Source organism: Megalops cyprinoides, chromosome 16, assembly GCF_013368585.1.
Source record: "Megalops cyprinoides isolate fMegCyp1 chromosome 16, fMegCyp1.pri, whole genome shotgun sequence".
Lineage (NCBI taxonomy): Eukaryota > Metazoa > Chordata > Actinopteri > Elopiformes > Megalopidae > Megalops > Megalops cyprinoides.
This window is the reverse complement of record NC_050598.1, coordinates 5,092,501-5,107,872: the sequence shown is the minus strand read 5'-3', so window position 1 is coordinate 5,107,872 and position 15,372 is coordinate 5,092,501. Positions and strand designations below refer to the sequence as shown.

Sequence of the window (15,372 nt, the reverse complement as noted above, 5' to 3'; positions counted from 1 at the left end):
GGGGGGTAAAGTAGATTTAAAAAGATTCAAAATACAAGGATTCAAACACCAAACTTTGTCTTCGGAATTTTGTGTCCCTCTGACACCTCCACTCCACCCACCAGTTAACATGAACTGGACTCTGTATGAGTCTGCTGATGGTTGTTATACTCCAAGATTGTTTGTCATATACTCATTCAGGGAGAAATAGAGTAGAGGCCGCACTGAGCAGTTTGGTTCTTGTGGCCAGCAGTTGCGAAACCACCTTAAAAAGTCCCTTTCCACTCTTCAGGGTGTGGCCAGAGCTGCTTGACCGCAAGGGAAAAGCTGTTTTGATTCAACCATATAGCACAAAAGGGCAGAATCTGGCTGCAGGCTACAGGGCTATTAACAAAGGAGTTAAAAGCCAGTATGTGTACTGTATCTCTGATAGCACATATAGCAAGCGCTAAAGTAGCAACGAGGAAGCAAAAGCAACCTGTTTATGCAAGTCTTTGCCAATCACTCCATTGAAACGTTAAAATTGTAAGTTTGTTCATATATAGCTATATATATAACATATATGAAGCTACATATGTACACACACAAATGTTATATATTCCCTTGCCAGTCATGCATATAAATAAACTATGTCAAACTGCTGTAGAAAACGGTTACCTAAGACCAAAGTCCTGAAGGCTGCACACAGAAACACACCTCAACATGTACTCAGAACTGCCACCCTCTTTAAAGGGGACATCACTCACTGCCCTAGCACATTCTGTAAAGGTTTAGCATGTTCAGTCACTGCAAGGTGCAGCTGCTGCCAAATAGTGCTTCAGGCGGGACTCTGGGGTGAAGGGAGGTTTGGAGTGTGGCATAGATTTTGGAATATACCACTCAGGAATCTGGGGCTGAGGGGAGGGGGAGGATTTTACTCACTGCCCAATGGTGGCAGAGGCCACCAGCATCTCTGTCCATGACTGGTGGTGACATGGGTGTGACAGAGGATAGAGCCATTGATTAATGGAGTCCAGGTAAGGGAGGGATGGAGGGTGGACAATTCAGAACATTGAAACTATACTCAGTGCCGCCCAATCACACATTGACTCTGAATGACGATGAGAAAACTGAGAAAGTACAGCCATGACTATAAAGTGTGCCAGCTTGCCAGGGTAGGTGCTAATACTGGGGTATAGGTTATGGGTATGTGCATTGCTGTGTGTATTTGCTTGTGAGAGAAGGTGGAGTGCCGTGGGGGGGTGGGCAGGGGATCGGTGTGTGTTTGGGTGGGCTGGGGGTCGGGGGAGAGGTGGGGGGCAGGATGTTAGTTTTTAGCCTCGTTGATCCTCAGTTTGAAGGAGACGCGTCCGGCGAACTTGTCTCTGTCGCTTTGGGGCTCGGCGATGGTGTTGGAGTTGATCTTGCACTCGACGTTAATGTCGGTGTTGTAGGTGGCGTTCATGAACTTCACCGCAACCAAGGGCTGAGTGTAGTTCACCTGGAGAAGAGGAGGGAGACAGAGAGTGAAAGGGAGAGAGTGAAAGAGAGACAGAGAAAATGAGAGAGAGAAAGAACACGAGAGAGGGAGAGAGGGAGAGAGAGTGAAAGAGAGACAGAGAACATGAGAGAGAGCGAGAGAGAGAGAGAGAGAGAGAGAGAGAGCGTTCATCTTGTTGCTCTGGCAATACATCAATTGTCTGTTCTGCCAGTAAAGCACCTTTAAATTGAAAATTGAATTGAATTGAGAGAGAGAAAGTGATAGAGAGAGGGGGAGTGCGAGAGCGAGAGAGAGTGAGGGAGAGTGAGACAGAACATGAGGGAGTGTCAGGAATGCGTCTACTTAGCCAGATTTGTTTTTGTTTCCCCGGTTCATGTGCTTTTGTTTTTCCCTGTGTTTCTGCCCTGCCCCGCTCTCCACCCTGTCTCCGCCCACCCGATTACCTGACCGTCCCCACCACACCTGCATCCCATCTTCTCATCAGCCTTGCCCTATATATTCCCCGTTTGTTTCATGTCTCGTCGGTAGTTCATCTCAGTTTGTCTGTGTTGTTACAAGCCGGTTTTCCTGTTCTGCCTGCCTGCCTGTTTTGCTGATCTTTTGCCTGTTTTCTTGACCACGTTTTTGGATCTGATTTTTTGGTATTGTTTGCTGTGCTTTCCTGGTTTTCTGACATCGCCTATTTTGACCATGTTTTTTGGATTCCCGATTTGGCTTAATAAACAACACGCTCTGTGCACCCTGTCTTGCTGTCTGCGTCTGAGTCCCTGACAGGGAGAGAGAGGAAGAGAGGGTGTGAAAGAGAGGGAGAAAGAGAGACAGAGCAGGAGAGAGAGGGAAAAAAAGAGTGGAGGAAGCAAGAGGTGGGGGGAGCGGGGGGGAATAGGGTGCAGCTGAGTGCTCATGGGTAAAGGCGACAAATGCCAGCTGCAGCACCGCATGTCACTCCCAATCCACTCAAGCCAGTTGCGTGCCACTGTAAAGGAGCGACCTCTTTAAAGCCCTGCGGGGTCGGCTGTGATGAACCCGCCCGTGGCAGGGATGCTCATGTTCCGTCTGTGTGAGAGGAGGAGCACAAAGTCGCTCCAACTCCATTATCGCTGCTCCCTCTCCTCGCTGAATGTGACCGACAGCCGTGAACTGAGCTGACGGGACAGCCAGGGTCCTCTTTAAGGGCCGGGAGTTGCCCCATAAGTGTTGATCTAGGGTCAGATTTCTCCCAACCGCAGTTGTAACCTTAGCTGCTATAAGTGAAACAACGGAATTGATCCTGGATCAGCACTCATGGGGTACCTTCTGCTGGGGGGGCATCCGCTGCCCAAATGACCCTAAAAAGGCTGGGAGATGGAGTCAGCTGACCTGTCTGAGCTGGGCGTGTCTTCATGGAGAGAATTAGGGGGCTAATGACAAGCAATTACGCTTGGCTGCAATAATTACACATTTTATATATAAACATAATTATTATTACACTATAATAACAACAACAGCAATAATAATAAACTGCATTTATGTAGCACCCTTCAAGACCTTTCACCTTTCAAGTGAAGGACGTGACCAGATTAATCTTATCCACTACCAATGTGTGGCACCCACCTGAGTGATGCACGGCAGACTTTTAACGCCACAACCACCGATTGGCTGAGGTGGAGAGGGAGGGTTTATTTAACCATCTGGATAGTTATGCATCCAGATTGAAAGAAGCTGATTAGGGTTTTGGCCACTACACTGGGTTACTCCCTACTCTTTGTGGTAAATGCCAGGCTCTTTAATGACAACAGTGAGTCAGGACCTCTGTTGAACGCTAAAGGCATACTATTTCACTGTGCAGATACCTTTGTCTGGGGTACCAGAATGCCATTTGCAGTTACCTCTAATTTGCTGTAAAATGTCACATGGATAACCCTGCTCTGCTCATGAGTACAACAACAGACTCCCAGAGTATGTGTGGATCTGACACAGCGACCTTTTGGACACGAGCCCCCCAGCTGCTGCTCCACAGAGTCTCATCCAGAGGGGTGGTTCAGACAGCTCAAACGCACTTTAAAACATCAGCTGCTACTGTAAAAAAGCTTGTTAAAACCAGCCCTTTCAGATTTCCCAGGGGGTGTGCGTCTGTCATTACTGCCGAATACAAAAACATTTGAGTGGCACAGCCGAGGGAAAACTGCCTTGCGCGGTTCCCATTTTACAGGACATGAAACTGCAACGCAACCGCTAAGGTTACCAAGAAGACATGAGATGAGACGGCAGTGTTTTTGCTGCAGAGCTGTTTTTGTTTGTTGCCGTGGGAATTTAGCACAGTGCGTATGAACCAGTTTTCATGTGTCTCTAAGCGACTCCCATTGTTTCAGTGGCCTTGTGGTTGGAACACAAGCATTGTAGGTTTGACCCCCTGTGTATACATACCAATCACTGGGTACTGGGTACCTCTGAGCTCACTCAGCATTTCAGCATTTAACTAAGCGCAGACAGTACCTAAACATTAGCTTGGCAGACACCCTCATTCAGATGATTTACATAGCTAATAATCTATGTATCTAGTTCCGTGTTTCCCAACCCTGCTCCTGGAGGCACACTGTCCTGCATATCTTCTATGTATCCTTCCTGCTTGACTAAATCAGGTGTGCTCAGCTAATCAAAAGTGCCACTGATGAGTTCAGTCAGGTAGGTAGAGCAGGGATAGATAGAAGATATGCAGGACGGTGTGCCTTCAGGAGCAGGGTTGGGAAACGCTGATCTAGTTAGACAGCTGGAGATTTACTGAAACAATTCATGTTCATCACCTGAATGGGAATAGAACCTACAACTTTCTGGTCACAATAACAGTTCTCCACTATCCATGAGAAGGAATATATTACTTTTGAAATGAATCACAGACATTATATTTGCTTTGGAGGCACTCTTATCTAGAGCGATGTGCACGGCTTACCCTTTTGAACACATTTAGTCATGTATGTAGCTGGATATTTTTCCAGGGCAGTTCAGGTCAGCACCTTGCCCGAGGGTACAGCAGCAGCACCAGAGACCTCTGGACTATGAGCCCTCCTCCTTACGTCATGAGCACACTCAAAGGCATGAAACGACAGGCCGAGACAGCTTGTCGGGGGCTGAATCTCACAGGGAGTTGATACCTGGGCTCGTTTTCCGTAGTAAGGGAAGTACATGAGGTTGAAGGTGGCGTTGGGAGGGTAGTACACCAGCGTCCCCATGTTTGCAGCGTCTTCTTTCTGCGGATGAGGAAAAAACACTGAAGTTTGTGTCCCAAAAAAAAAAAATCTCTGGAGTTCACGCCATGTGTGTGTGTGTGTGTGTGCTGCGGGCTGACAGCATACACACACACATACACATACACACACATAAAGGCAAACAGGTGTATCTAATGACCAGTATCTATCACTGAGCTAAAGAGCTACAGGGTTGTCCCCTACTGCTTCTCTCACTACTCCACTTCTGCTGCATGCTCCTCCTCACGTAAGGAGCGTGAAAGAGGTCTGCAGCTCCACGAGTGAGACCTGGTGTGTGTCCCAGAACGCACACTAGCATACTATGTAGTACGCTGAGCAAGTACGCTTGGCTGTCTAGTGCATTCACACGTCATAGTATGGATAGCATGGCAGATGTCATATTGCAATCACCAAAAAAAGGATGCATCAGCTGCACACTATCCACTGTGTTTCATGCTTCCCATCCCAGAATCCATTGCAAAACAAAAGGGGCAGGGCTTATGGCAGAATTCAAAATGAAAAAAATGGCATACAATTTGAACGGTTGTATGTAGTAAGTATACAAGCAGCTAGACAGCAAACAACTGTTATCACATTTGTTATCGCTATTGCACAACCATTGATCATTTGAGGTTCTGCTGTACAATATAACATGCCAGTTGCAGAATTTATTATGCAAGCAAAATAACATACCTAGCTAGCTAGCCTCTACTGTTGTTAAGGTCAAAATGTGCTAATTTAGAATTCTGACAGAGAAGTGCATTCTCAGTTGACACATACTGCGTACTCACTGTACTTACTTATGCATACTAAAAGATTCAGCATGAACTACTCGGCACAGTAGTATGCAGTATGCTGGTGTGTGATGTGGGACACAGCCCAGAACTTATTCTCATTGGCCAGCTCATTCTAGACAGCCGCGTCGTTACCGACTGAGCTGAAGGCAGCTTGGCCGTAGCTCGACAGGCAATGACGCCGGCTAAGCCTAAGGGAGTGACGTCACCAGCTGAAAGCACTCTGCTTCCTGCTACCCTACCAGCTTTGCACAGCGGAGGGGTACGCAGGCTGCATGAGCGACTGCTTTGAGCTCTGCTGCACTTACCCACTCGTCGCCAACTTTGTACCTCTGCAAACAGGAGGCAAATGGGGGTAGAGGAACGGGAGATGAAGGGTAAGAGACGGACACACGAAAAACGAGACTGAAATGAAAATGTGGAGGAATGAATAACCGGATAAACGAATAAAATGACATCACATAAAAAACACAAACAGAACTGGAGGGAAGGAGACATTTTGGCGGAGTATTAATCTTAATTAGCAGCGCTTTAGTCAGTCGTGGTGATTTCTTGCAGTTGGTCCAAGAGACCTCCATTTCATAGATGCCTTTCAACCAGCAGCTGGCTGGCAGCTGGAACAGCATGTGATTCACATCATGCTCCAATCAATGGCTACAGTAAAATAATTCAGACCTGAGTTAGCCCAGAGACCGCAAATCTATGGATCGTCAGTGAGTGCTGCCACGTATATCCTATATTTTTACCAGATTTTCCCCACTCATTATCTAGTCTTCCTTGTCTGGGAGGTTCTGGTTGGCAACAGGAGGTTCTGGTGTTGTCTGCACTGCTATGCTAGCTGTGGATGTTCTATTCCAGAATAGTCAAACTGAGCAGGCAAATAAGAGCACTTATACAGCAGCTTCAGCAATGGCAGAGATTGAGCTGTCACACATTGAATGGTGATCATCTTTGTACAACCATCTGTCACAACCACTGATCTAGACCCTGCTGTCTCACAGTGCAGCATGATGCTGGTGGAGTAAACCAAGGCAAATTCCATAAAACGTTAGACCACGTTTTCCACATGCAGTCCTGGTTTTATACTCTGCAAATTGACCTCATGGTTCCTATTCTTGATGACCTCAGAACCAGCATGGCCGGTTCCATTCTTCACACGTTGTTGATTTTGTTTTGTAAGCAGGTTGAACAGGCTCTCTGAACTTACCCGGTTAGATAAAGGTTAATCGAACAGGGTGCTATCCTGCAGGCTTTAGAGATTCAGGCTAATCGGCGCGTAAGGGCTGCTCAGTGTGGCACGTGCCAGAGACAGCTTTGCGGTGCCGTGACAATTCCGACAGGCCCAGAGGTTCTTGGGCAGAGGCCACGGTCTGCTTAGCCAGTGCTCAGAGTGAAACAGTCGTCCCTTTAATCTGGTTTAATAGCATGCAAACATGGAGGACACATACCAAGCAGTACCTTCACCACCTGGCTATGCTGGATTTTATCTTTTACAGGTTTGTATGACCAGCCAGCCAGCCTCTGAATTCTTTGAAAGACATATATATCATGGCTTCTAATGCTACCCAATGCAGTTTATTGGAATGAAGTGTACAAGCAGCAACATTTAAAGAATAATGGTACTACATTAAAAACAAACTCAATGGCTTTTTGAAACTGACGCATCTGGCAGCGGGTAAGTTCCTCCATTGTTGTTCCTCAAAGCAATACTGCAGTCAGAATTCACTTGTGTCTCAGAGGACACAGCAGAGGGGATCGGTTCGTGGAAACTGTATACCATGCGTAGGGGCAGGTGATCTGTTTCCACAGCAGCAGGGGCTTTAATCATCTAATGATGACCTGGGATGAAACTGAAACCGGAGCGTCCTCGGCACCTTATCAAATAGGTAAACTGAATCATGATCTTTCTTATAACAAGTCAGCCCTTGTTTAAAACAAATGACACATGGTAGTAGATGAAACTTTGTTCTTTGGAAAGAACGCCAAAGTTGTTTTTGAGCCGGTCCTGCTACAGACCCTGAGTTCAGATGCACAACTATGGCTGACAGGATAGTGTGGAACAGGTAGGCTCACCTTGGCCCCGCAGGTGACGTATGGTGACTTGCCATCCTTTCCTGGCAACATCCCGATGACCTGCAATGGAAAAGGGACAAGGGCATGTTTACCAAGGGGGGCTGGGGCCGGAGCTGAAGACAACCGCTTCTGTGTCCCTGAGGCTGAGACACCTCTGGTAGCATTCCACGATGACACAGTCTGTTTTTTAATTTTCTTTTTTTTAACTGTTTTTTTTTAACTAAAATGGAGGAAGCAGTCCCCCACATTATGAGGAAACCTTGCTAAAGGTCCTGTCAATGCTGAAAAACAAAGGATCTGAATTCTAGTATTTTTACATCTATATTTACATTTAGTCATTCAGCAGCTTATCTAGAGCAACTTACAAAAGTGCGTTCAAGAGGGTCAGGCTAGGGGCAGAGATGGTACTAAATCATAAGCCTCACAATCCAGACATAGCAGGAGTCATTACGTAACGTCATATTCTATTAAGTACAATAGTACATGCAAGAGGAAGTTTGAGGACGTGACGAATTTGTTTGAGGACACAGCCTGAATGTTTACACTTTGGTGTCAGCTGAACCATGGATGAACAGATGAGTTTTCAGTCTGCATTCTGTTCTGACTGTTTTGTGGAGCTCATTCCATCAACTCACTTGACCCTGCCCCAGCCCCACCCCCACCCATGCTCTCCTCCACCCCACCCTGCCCTGCCCGCCCTGCTGTGGTCTGCCCTGGCCCGACTCCAGCCCCAGCATATCATTGCTAGCACCCCGCCCTGGCCCCGCCTCCATACCCGGTTGAGCTTGATAAGGATGCAGGGCTTGCCAGCCCGGTAGCCGTAGTCGCGGTCAATGATGCCCGAGCACTCCTCCAGCATGGTGCGGTTGAACTGGCAGGAGCGCTTGGGGTTGTTTCTGATCTCGCCACTGTCCTCCTGCACAAAGTATCTGTCTGGGGTGCACTCCTTGTTGTTCATGACTTGCTGAGAGTTGTTGTAGGCTGTGGGGGGGTGGGGTGGTGGACGTAGTGATGGCAGTTATTTTATTTAGACCAGATTCTACATCATTCTTTATGTTCTTCTCTTACCAGACTTGTCATATTCCTGGGGCTCTGTCTCTCTCACATATACACTCAACCAACCACAAAACTACTCACACATACTCACAAATACTCGCACACACCCACGGGCACACACACACACACACACACACAAACACACAGTTACCACACATACAATCATGCTCATACACATACATATGAACATACATGCACACACACTCACAATCACCCAACACATAAGCACACTCACACATATTACTTGCCACTTTAACGTCCGTCCCTGTCAGTTTCCTCCCTTCATTCATCCCACTCCCACTCGAGCCCACAGTCTCCCTGTATTCCCACTACCTGCCCGTCTACTTGTCCCTATCCTCAACCATCTCTTTTCATCTCCCTCCCTCCAGCCCAATTCTTTCTCCTCCAGCCCCCAAACTCACGTGTGAGGAAGGTATCCAGAGCCTGGACATATTTGTCCCAGCTCTCTGTATTTTCAATGTTGTAGATGATCTCCAGGGACTCCAGCTTGGGTCGAATCATCATTCCTGGGGGAGTGGGGGGTGGGAGGGGAAAGTACCACAGGAGAGAGGGGACCAGGGAGCGAGAAGCCATTTGTGGACCGTGAGACCATGTTTTACTACAGTTCATGTATGTGTATGTGTATCTGTATGTGTTTCTGTGTGTGTGAGTGTGTGTGTACGTGTATGTGTGTGTATGTATCTGTATGTGTCTCTGTGTGTGATTGTGTGTATGTGTATCTGTATGTTTCTGTGCGTGTGATTGCATGTGTGTGTGTATGTGTATGCGTGTGTGTATCTGTATGTGTTTCTGTGCATGTCATTGTGTGTGTATATATACAGGGCGCATGTGTGGATACCTGGAGTGGCCAGCCTATCCTGGTATGTTGGATTGTACTCATCCAGAGTCAGTAGCATCACATACATGGTGAGGACGAACATGCCAGCCAGGAAGATGTAGAAGATCAGATAGAACAGCAGAATCAGACCTACAGAGAACAAAAGAGACGGGGGCACGGGGTTACATACCTTACACAATACTAAACACATTCACATTTACACATGAGCACACAAACACATACATATATGTTCACACACAAACACACACACGTGTGTCCACATATTCGCAGGCACTGACATCACAATGCGAAATTCAGAAGTCCTATCCAACAGCGGCTTCAGGATTCCGTTTCGAAACCCCGCCGCAGTTACACTTGCCTCCTTTGTCGGTTTGCAGTCATTTGCGCATGTTTACACAGTATAGTGTATACAGAGGATACAGTGTGTATACAGCAGCACGCAAGCGCAGAGGTATGTAAACGGATGGCTAATTACCACACAACCTTCAGGGCTGTATGATGTGAGAACCCTTCAGCGAGAGATTACGCTCTTCATGGGTACGAATCGCTCGTGCGTTTATTGCACGCTAATTTACGAGACGGTATGCGACAAATTTCTTGAAACCAGATGTATGTTCAACATTGTGTAGCCTTAGAATTTGTGTATCTCACAAGAATGTAATCATTTCAATTTGAACATTAAAAAACTTGACCACAGCGAAAACAACCATCACAAGCAACAGTGAATAAAGTGAGCTGTCATAATCGGGGTTGCCAGATGTAGCTGTTCGAGACCAGCTGACGTCGCCCTGAGCTCTCAATGACTTTCGCTTGAAAAAAAAACTGGCATTTTTGCACGTCATTGGTTTCTATGTTTGGAGTAATCCTTCTTTGTTCTCCATAGTTATATTGCAAGCCGGGAACTGGGTCTTTTTTTAAACCATTTACGTTCATCTTTTTTGTTCATTAAATAATTAAGAACACTACATTTATTCGCGTAACAGATGCACTGGTCACGGTCGACTTAAGTAGCTTACGTTGCACATATCCATTAGTGCAGCTGGATATTTAACGAAGGAGATTCAGCTTAAGTTCCTCTCTCACGGACACAGCACCAGGCCACCCAGGTCCTAACAAAAATCCCTGACCACCATTCCACACTCGTATGTTTAGGGCGCCATTTCTACAACACTGGCTTATTCAGTATGACACTTATTTCCATTTGTGATTTCTTTTCCTGTGCCTGGTAACCTTGATACTGGGTTTTTTTATTGGGTTTTTTCTCGCAGCTGAGATGTCAATGAACATTTTTTCAATCTGCTGTTTTGTTTTTCACAAACAAATGCAGCTTTTGATCTTCTATTGGTAGTAAATGCAGCAGGCAGGGGAATAATCAAGGTCATATGTTGGACAGTCAGGTGTTAATAATTTTCAGCCTGGAGAAAGTTGCCCTCACTTTGATCGGGATACCAGGTTATAATGGTCCAGCCTCAAGGTATTGCTTTCCTGTGGTAGGACGGCCGTTCTGAGCCATGGGCCAATCACAATACCCATGCCCACAATGCCCAATTCCATATGTTTCTGCCTTTCTAAGCCCGACCCCAAAGGCGTACATGCCTGACAAGCATAGTACAGAGTGAAGACCAGTATTCACTCAACATTTGTCTATGAACTCTGACTCACAACAATGTCATTTTTCAGTACACACGTATTTCATTCATTTCAGTTACCACTGAACTGGCCAAACCTCATCTGTAAAAGAAAAAAGCTTTTAATTAAGCATTAAATATTTAATTCTTAGTCAAAGCTAAGGACAAATATTGAATGTAGCAACAGTCGTTCACAGGCCTCATGGGCCTGTTCTCTGCCTACTTTAGCTCTTAATGGTGCAATTGAAGTCATTATTTGGATTGGATTTTCCAACTCTCCAGCAGCTGTCTGAAAGGCAACTCTAAACAGCTGCTCCTCTTACTTAGAGTAGGACCCAAGGGATGAGATTTGGACTGTTCAACCGCACATGCAATTACCTGATGCGTCTTAACATGAGCAGAATTCTCATTTTTAGTCAGAGTTGTCCTTTAAGGAGCAACTGTAATTTGTCTCTTAATACCCATTCCCTGTTTGTGCCATCTCCTTCTCATACTCCATATGATCACTGATGTCCGTATGCCGTTGCCCTGTTTTCTTTTGCAATCACTGGAACAAAATGACTTCTTGTTTCGTCAATCATGTTCTCTATTCCTTCTCCAATATGCGACTGAACACCCATCTGGGCATAGAGAAGACACTTGCCCTGGGTGTAGAGATTGGATACCCACTCAGGTGTAGGGGCTGGACACTTCAGAGCCGGAGTGGAGGACTTGGTTCAACAGGTAGGTGGACAAGACTAAGATCACCTCTCTATCCCTGCAGAGCCAAAAACGTCTCAACAACATGGCAGACAGCTTGTCTGAAGACATAAGAGACGCACAGCAGCAGAGTGCCATCGTGAATCCCGAGCCCGGCGTGTGGAAGCACTCCCTCTCTGCCGCGCAGGCATGTGACGCGGACGCGATACTCTTTCCACCGCCATCCGCAGCGCTAATTATGTAATTGGATTGCTGGACTTCATTGACTGCTCTCTCAGGGGGATGTCATTGATGAGTATGACAGAGCAGTTGGCTGGACAGTGGATAACCGGAAACTCTGTGGTATAGCTGGCCATTGGCACAAAACGTCTTGGGTTTCAACACATCCCTTGTTTTCTGTGGTATGTTGACGGTTGCACCTTGCGTTGCCTCAGCTCAGTAAATGTAGTCATTCCAAAGCAGTTGGATGGGATAAGTCAGTAGGATGTGAAAGGTGCATGGCTTGACTGCAATGTGAGAGAAATGTTGGATAGGCCCAAGAAATACAGTAGATATTCAGTATATACAGTGCTGCATTATTCAAGTCAATTGGATGAAGTGAAAGAAACTTAGCTAGCTAGCCTGTTTTGCTAACACTCCTCAAACTCATTATCAGTATCAAATTATCATTACCAAAACGTAACGAATTAAACGTGCCCTATGAATTCACATGACATTAGTGACAATATTTTCACCAATAACAGGGTTCTCTGTAGAAGAAGGTAGCACATAATTGCATCTTACAGCATTATGAAAACCATCCAGCTTTCTGGTTGTCACCATGTTGTGGTTATAGCAGTAGACTCTATGATATCAAAGAGGTATGTGGTGTAATGATTACAGCACTTAAACCCTGTGATGTCACAGGGCTGTATAGTGTAATGATTCCAGCACTATACACAATGATGTCACAGAGCTGTGTGATGTAGTGCCTACAGCACTAGATACCACAGCTGCATTGTGTAGTGGTAAAGGCTCTTTATGATGTCATAATGATGCGTGGTTTAGTTCCTACAGCAAGAGGCTCTGGACTGCATGCAGATTGGGTTGAAGCCCAGACAGAATGCGCTAGTACCCCGTGGCTCACATCTTTTATCTCAACTTCTCTGGTTATATGGAATATCTAGGGTGTGAAAGAGGAAGTTGGCCTGGATTAGGCTCCCTGCTGAATAAATTCATAATATACTGTTTTTCCACAATATTTAGGGTTAGACAGAATACATTCTGGGAGTCAACAACTCCAGTGTTTTAGAGCATAACATGAGGACTTCTAAAAGAACAACATGGGACAGGACTCTTGGACCACATTTGGACCCATAAGGACCAGCAACAGCAGCAATCGTACTGAAAGCAGATCCGCATTTCGAACGCAATGTTGCGGATCTACTGTTCATGTACGAACACGCTGTTCCTTCTCTTCCCCCTCCCCTTTCTCCCTCAAACCATCACGCCACTGACCAAATGTCAGAACAGACCAGGCAAGGCCATAATCCTCTTTACCTCTAAACCCAGGCGGACTCTATCTCTCACTCTCCCTCCCTCTCTTTGTCCATCCATCGTTTTCTCCATCTTTCTGTTTCCCTCTCTTCATCTCCCTCTGCTATTTAACCTAAATATCAGCACATGCTGGTGGGGTGGGGGGGCTGGAATTGAGGGGGGAGGTTGAATGAAGGGGAGCGGACAGAGAGGGGATTGTGGGGGTGGGGGGGGGGCGGAATTTTGTATCCGCCGGGATTATCCCCTCCCCCCATCTCCTGCTCTTGTTTCCTCATTTTCCCCCTCGCTTGCTCTCGTTGTCAGCGGCAAACATCGTCTCTCTCTCTCTCTCTCTCTCCAACCAGCGGCTCTTCCTGCTGTCCCCCCACCCCCCTTCTCCCCCTTTCTCCCCTCTTGCCCCAGAGACTGGGCAGAAACCAGGGGCGATTTACTTCCGGGAGAGAGTGAGGAAGGACAGGGGACTGTGTCCCCTGTAAGCGGAGAGGCAAGATAGTTTTTAGCATGTTCCATGATATGCCTGGCGGACACGCTGCCCAGGGCAGTTTAAATTGGACATCTTGCATCTTACGCAGCACTTTAAACAGCCCCGGGGTGGCCAAGGTTAGGCACCAGCAACCTACAAACCCAGCCGTGACCACAGCAGTGTGTTTGTACACAGAGCCAGACAGTCAAGAGTCTGTGAGGTAAGAGTGACCTCACTGTCAGTTGGACGCACGCAGAACACACTGACAATGGACAAAAGAGCACATACTGGAGCATATGCACACACACACACACACACACACACACACACACAAACAGAGACACACACACACACACATACACACACAAACATAGAGACACACACACACACACACACAGACACACACACACACAAACACAGAGACACACACACACACAAACATAGACACACACACACAAACATAGAGACACACACACACACAAACAGAGACACACACACACACACACACACACAAACATAGAGACACACAAACATAGAGACACACACACACATACACACACAAACAGAGACACACACACAAACACAGAGACACACACGCACCCACACACAGATCATCATTAACTTCCTGCGAGTGCTGCTGATGTATAGTATTTCATGGTTGTGAAATATTATATGTCAGAAATGTACACACACACAAACATACAGACACACACAGATCATTAACCTCCTGTGGGTGCTGCTGACACATAGTATTTCATATCTGTGAATAGATGAATTGCAGTATTACAAGAATCATCAGCCAAGGGGGAGGAGGAGATGGAGGGATGGAGAGAGAGGGATGCCTGGAGGAGTAGAAGCAAAGGGAGTTCCCCGGAGGTCACAGGAGGTCTGAGGACTTCCAAGACTGCCTATCACTGGGCATTCTGTGACTATGCAACCAATGCCATTTTGACTCCCAAGGCCAAATCTGAGAGGGCAGTCTAAGCCAGAGGACACAAGGCCTGCGTGGCGGTTTCCGAAGAGAGGCTGAAAAGACAGATTTTGAGGCTGCAACCTTTTATCTCCTCTCTCTGTCACGGACTGTTCCCCCCTCCCTGTCTGTCCCTCCACCTCTCAAATTCCTTAGTGCCGTGGCTTCCTGAGAGCTGCGGCCGCGTTCTGCTGCGTGCCGGTGCTTTTGAAGTGATGCCCCACAAAACCGTTACATCAGCGTTGCAACCACTCTCCTCTCACACAACACTCTCATCTCTCTCCCTACACTGCCTGCCTCACTCGCTTTTGCACTCCCTCTCTGTTCTTTCTCTCCCTCTTTCTCCCTTTTTCTCTCCGCCCCCCCCCCCCCCCCCCCCCCCCCTTTCTCCAACTCTCGCATCACCACCCCCCCCACCCCCCACCCCCCCCCGGCTGCCGAAGTGCAAGTGCATAAAAGCAGCACCATTAAAGCAGCGCAGCTGAGCCCCATGGTGGCGTTTTTATCATGGCCAAGATGTATTTTTGGATAATAGATAATGAAACGACGGACGCATTAAAGAGGTATCACATCCATGGCTGTGGGGGCCACAGCACTCTAAACACTCTAAT

General features: G+C 46.9%; 1 protein-coding gene across 1 annotated transcript in view; it reads right to left on the bottom strand.

Moving 5' to 3' along the window:
* Positions 1-261: 261 nt before the first annotated feature.
* Positions 262-15,372, bottom strand: part of atp1b2a (ATPase Na+/K+ transporting subunit beta 2a) — a 23,159-nt gene continuing 8,048 nt past the window's right edge. Inside the window, exons 2-7 of the mRNA XM_036548946.1 lie at positions 9,466-9,594; positions 9,029-9,133; positions 8,326-8,531; positions 7,551-7,610; positions 4,591-4,686; positions 262-1,459 (exon numbers count right to left, since the gene is read on the bottom strand). Coding sequence (XP_036404839.1) covers positions 1,286-1,459; positions 4,591-4,686; positions 7,551-7,610; positions 8,326-8,531; positions 9,029-9,133; positions 9,466-9,594 — 770 coding nt within the window. The 3' untranslated portion in view covers positions 262-1,285. The remainder of the gene's footprint in view (positions 1,460-4,590; positions 4,687-7,550; positions 7,611-8,325; positions 8,532-9,028; positions 9,134-9,465; positions 9,595-15,372) is intronic.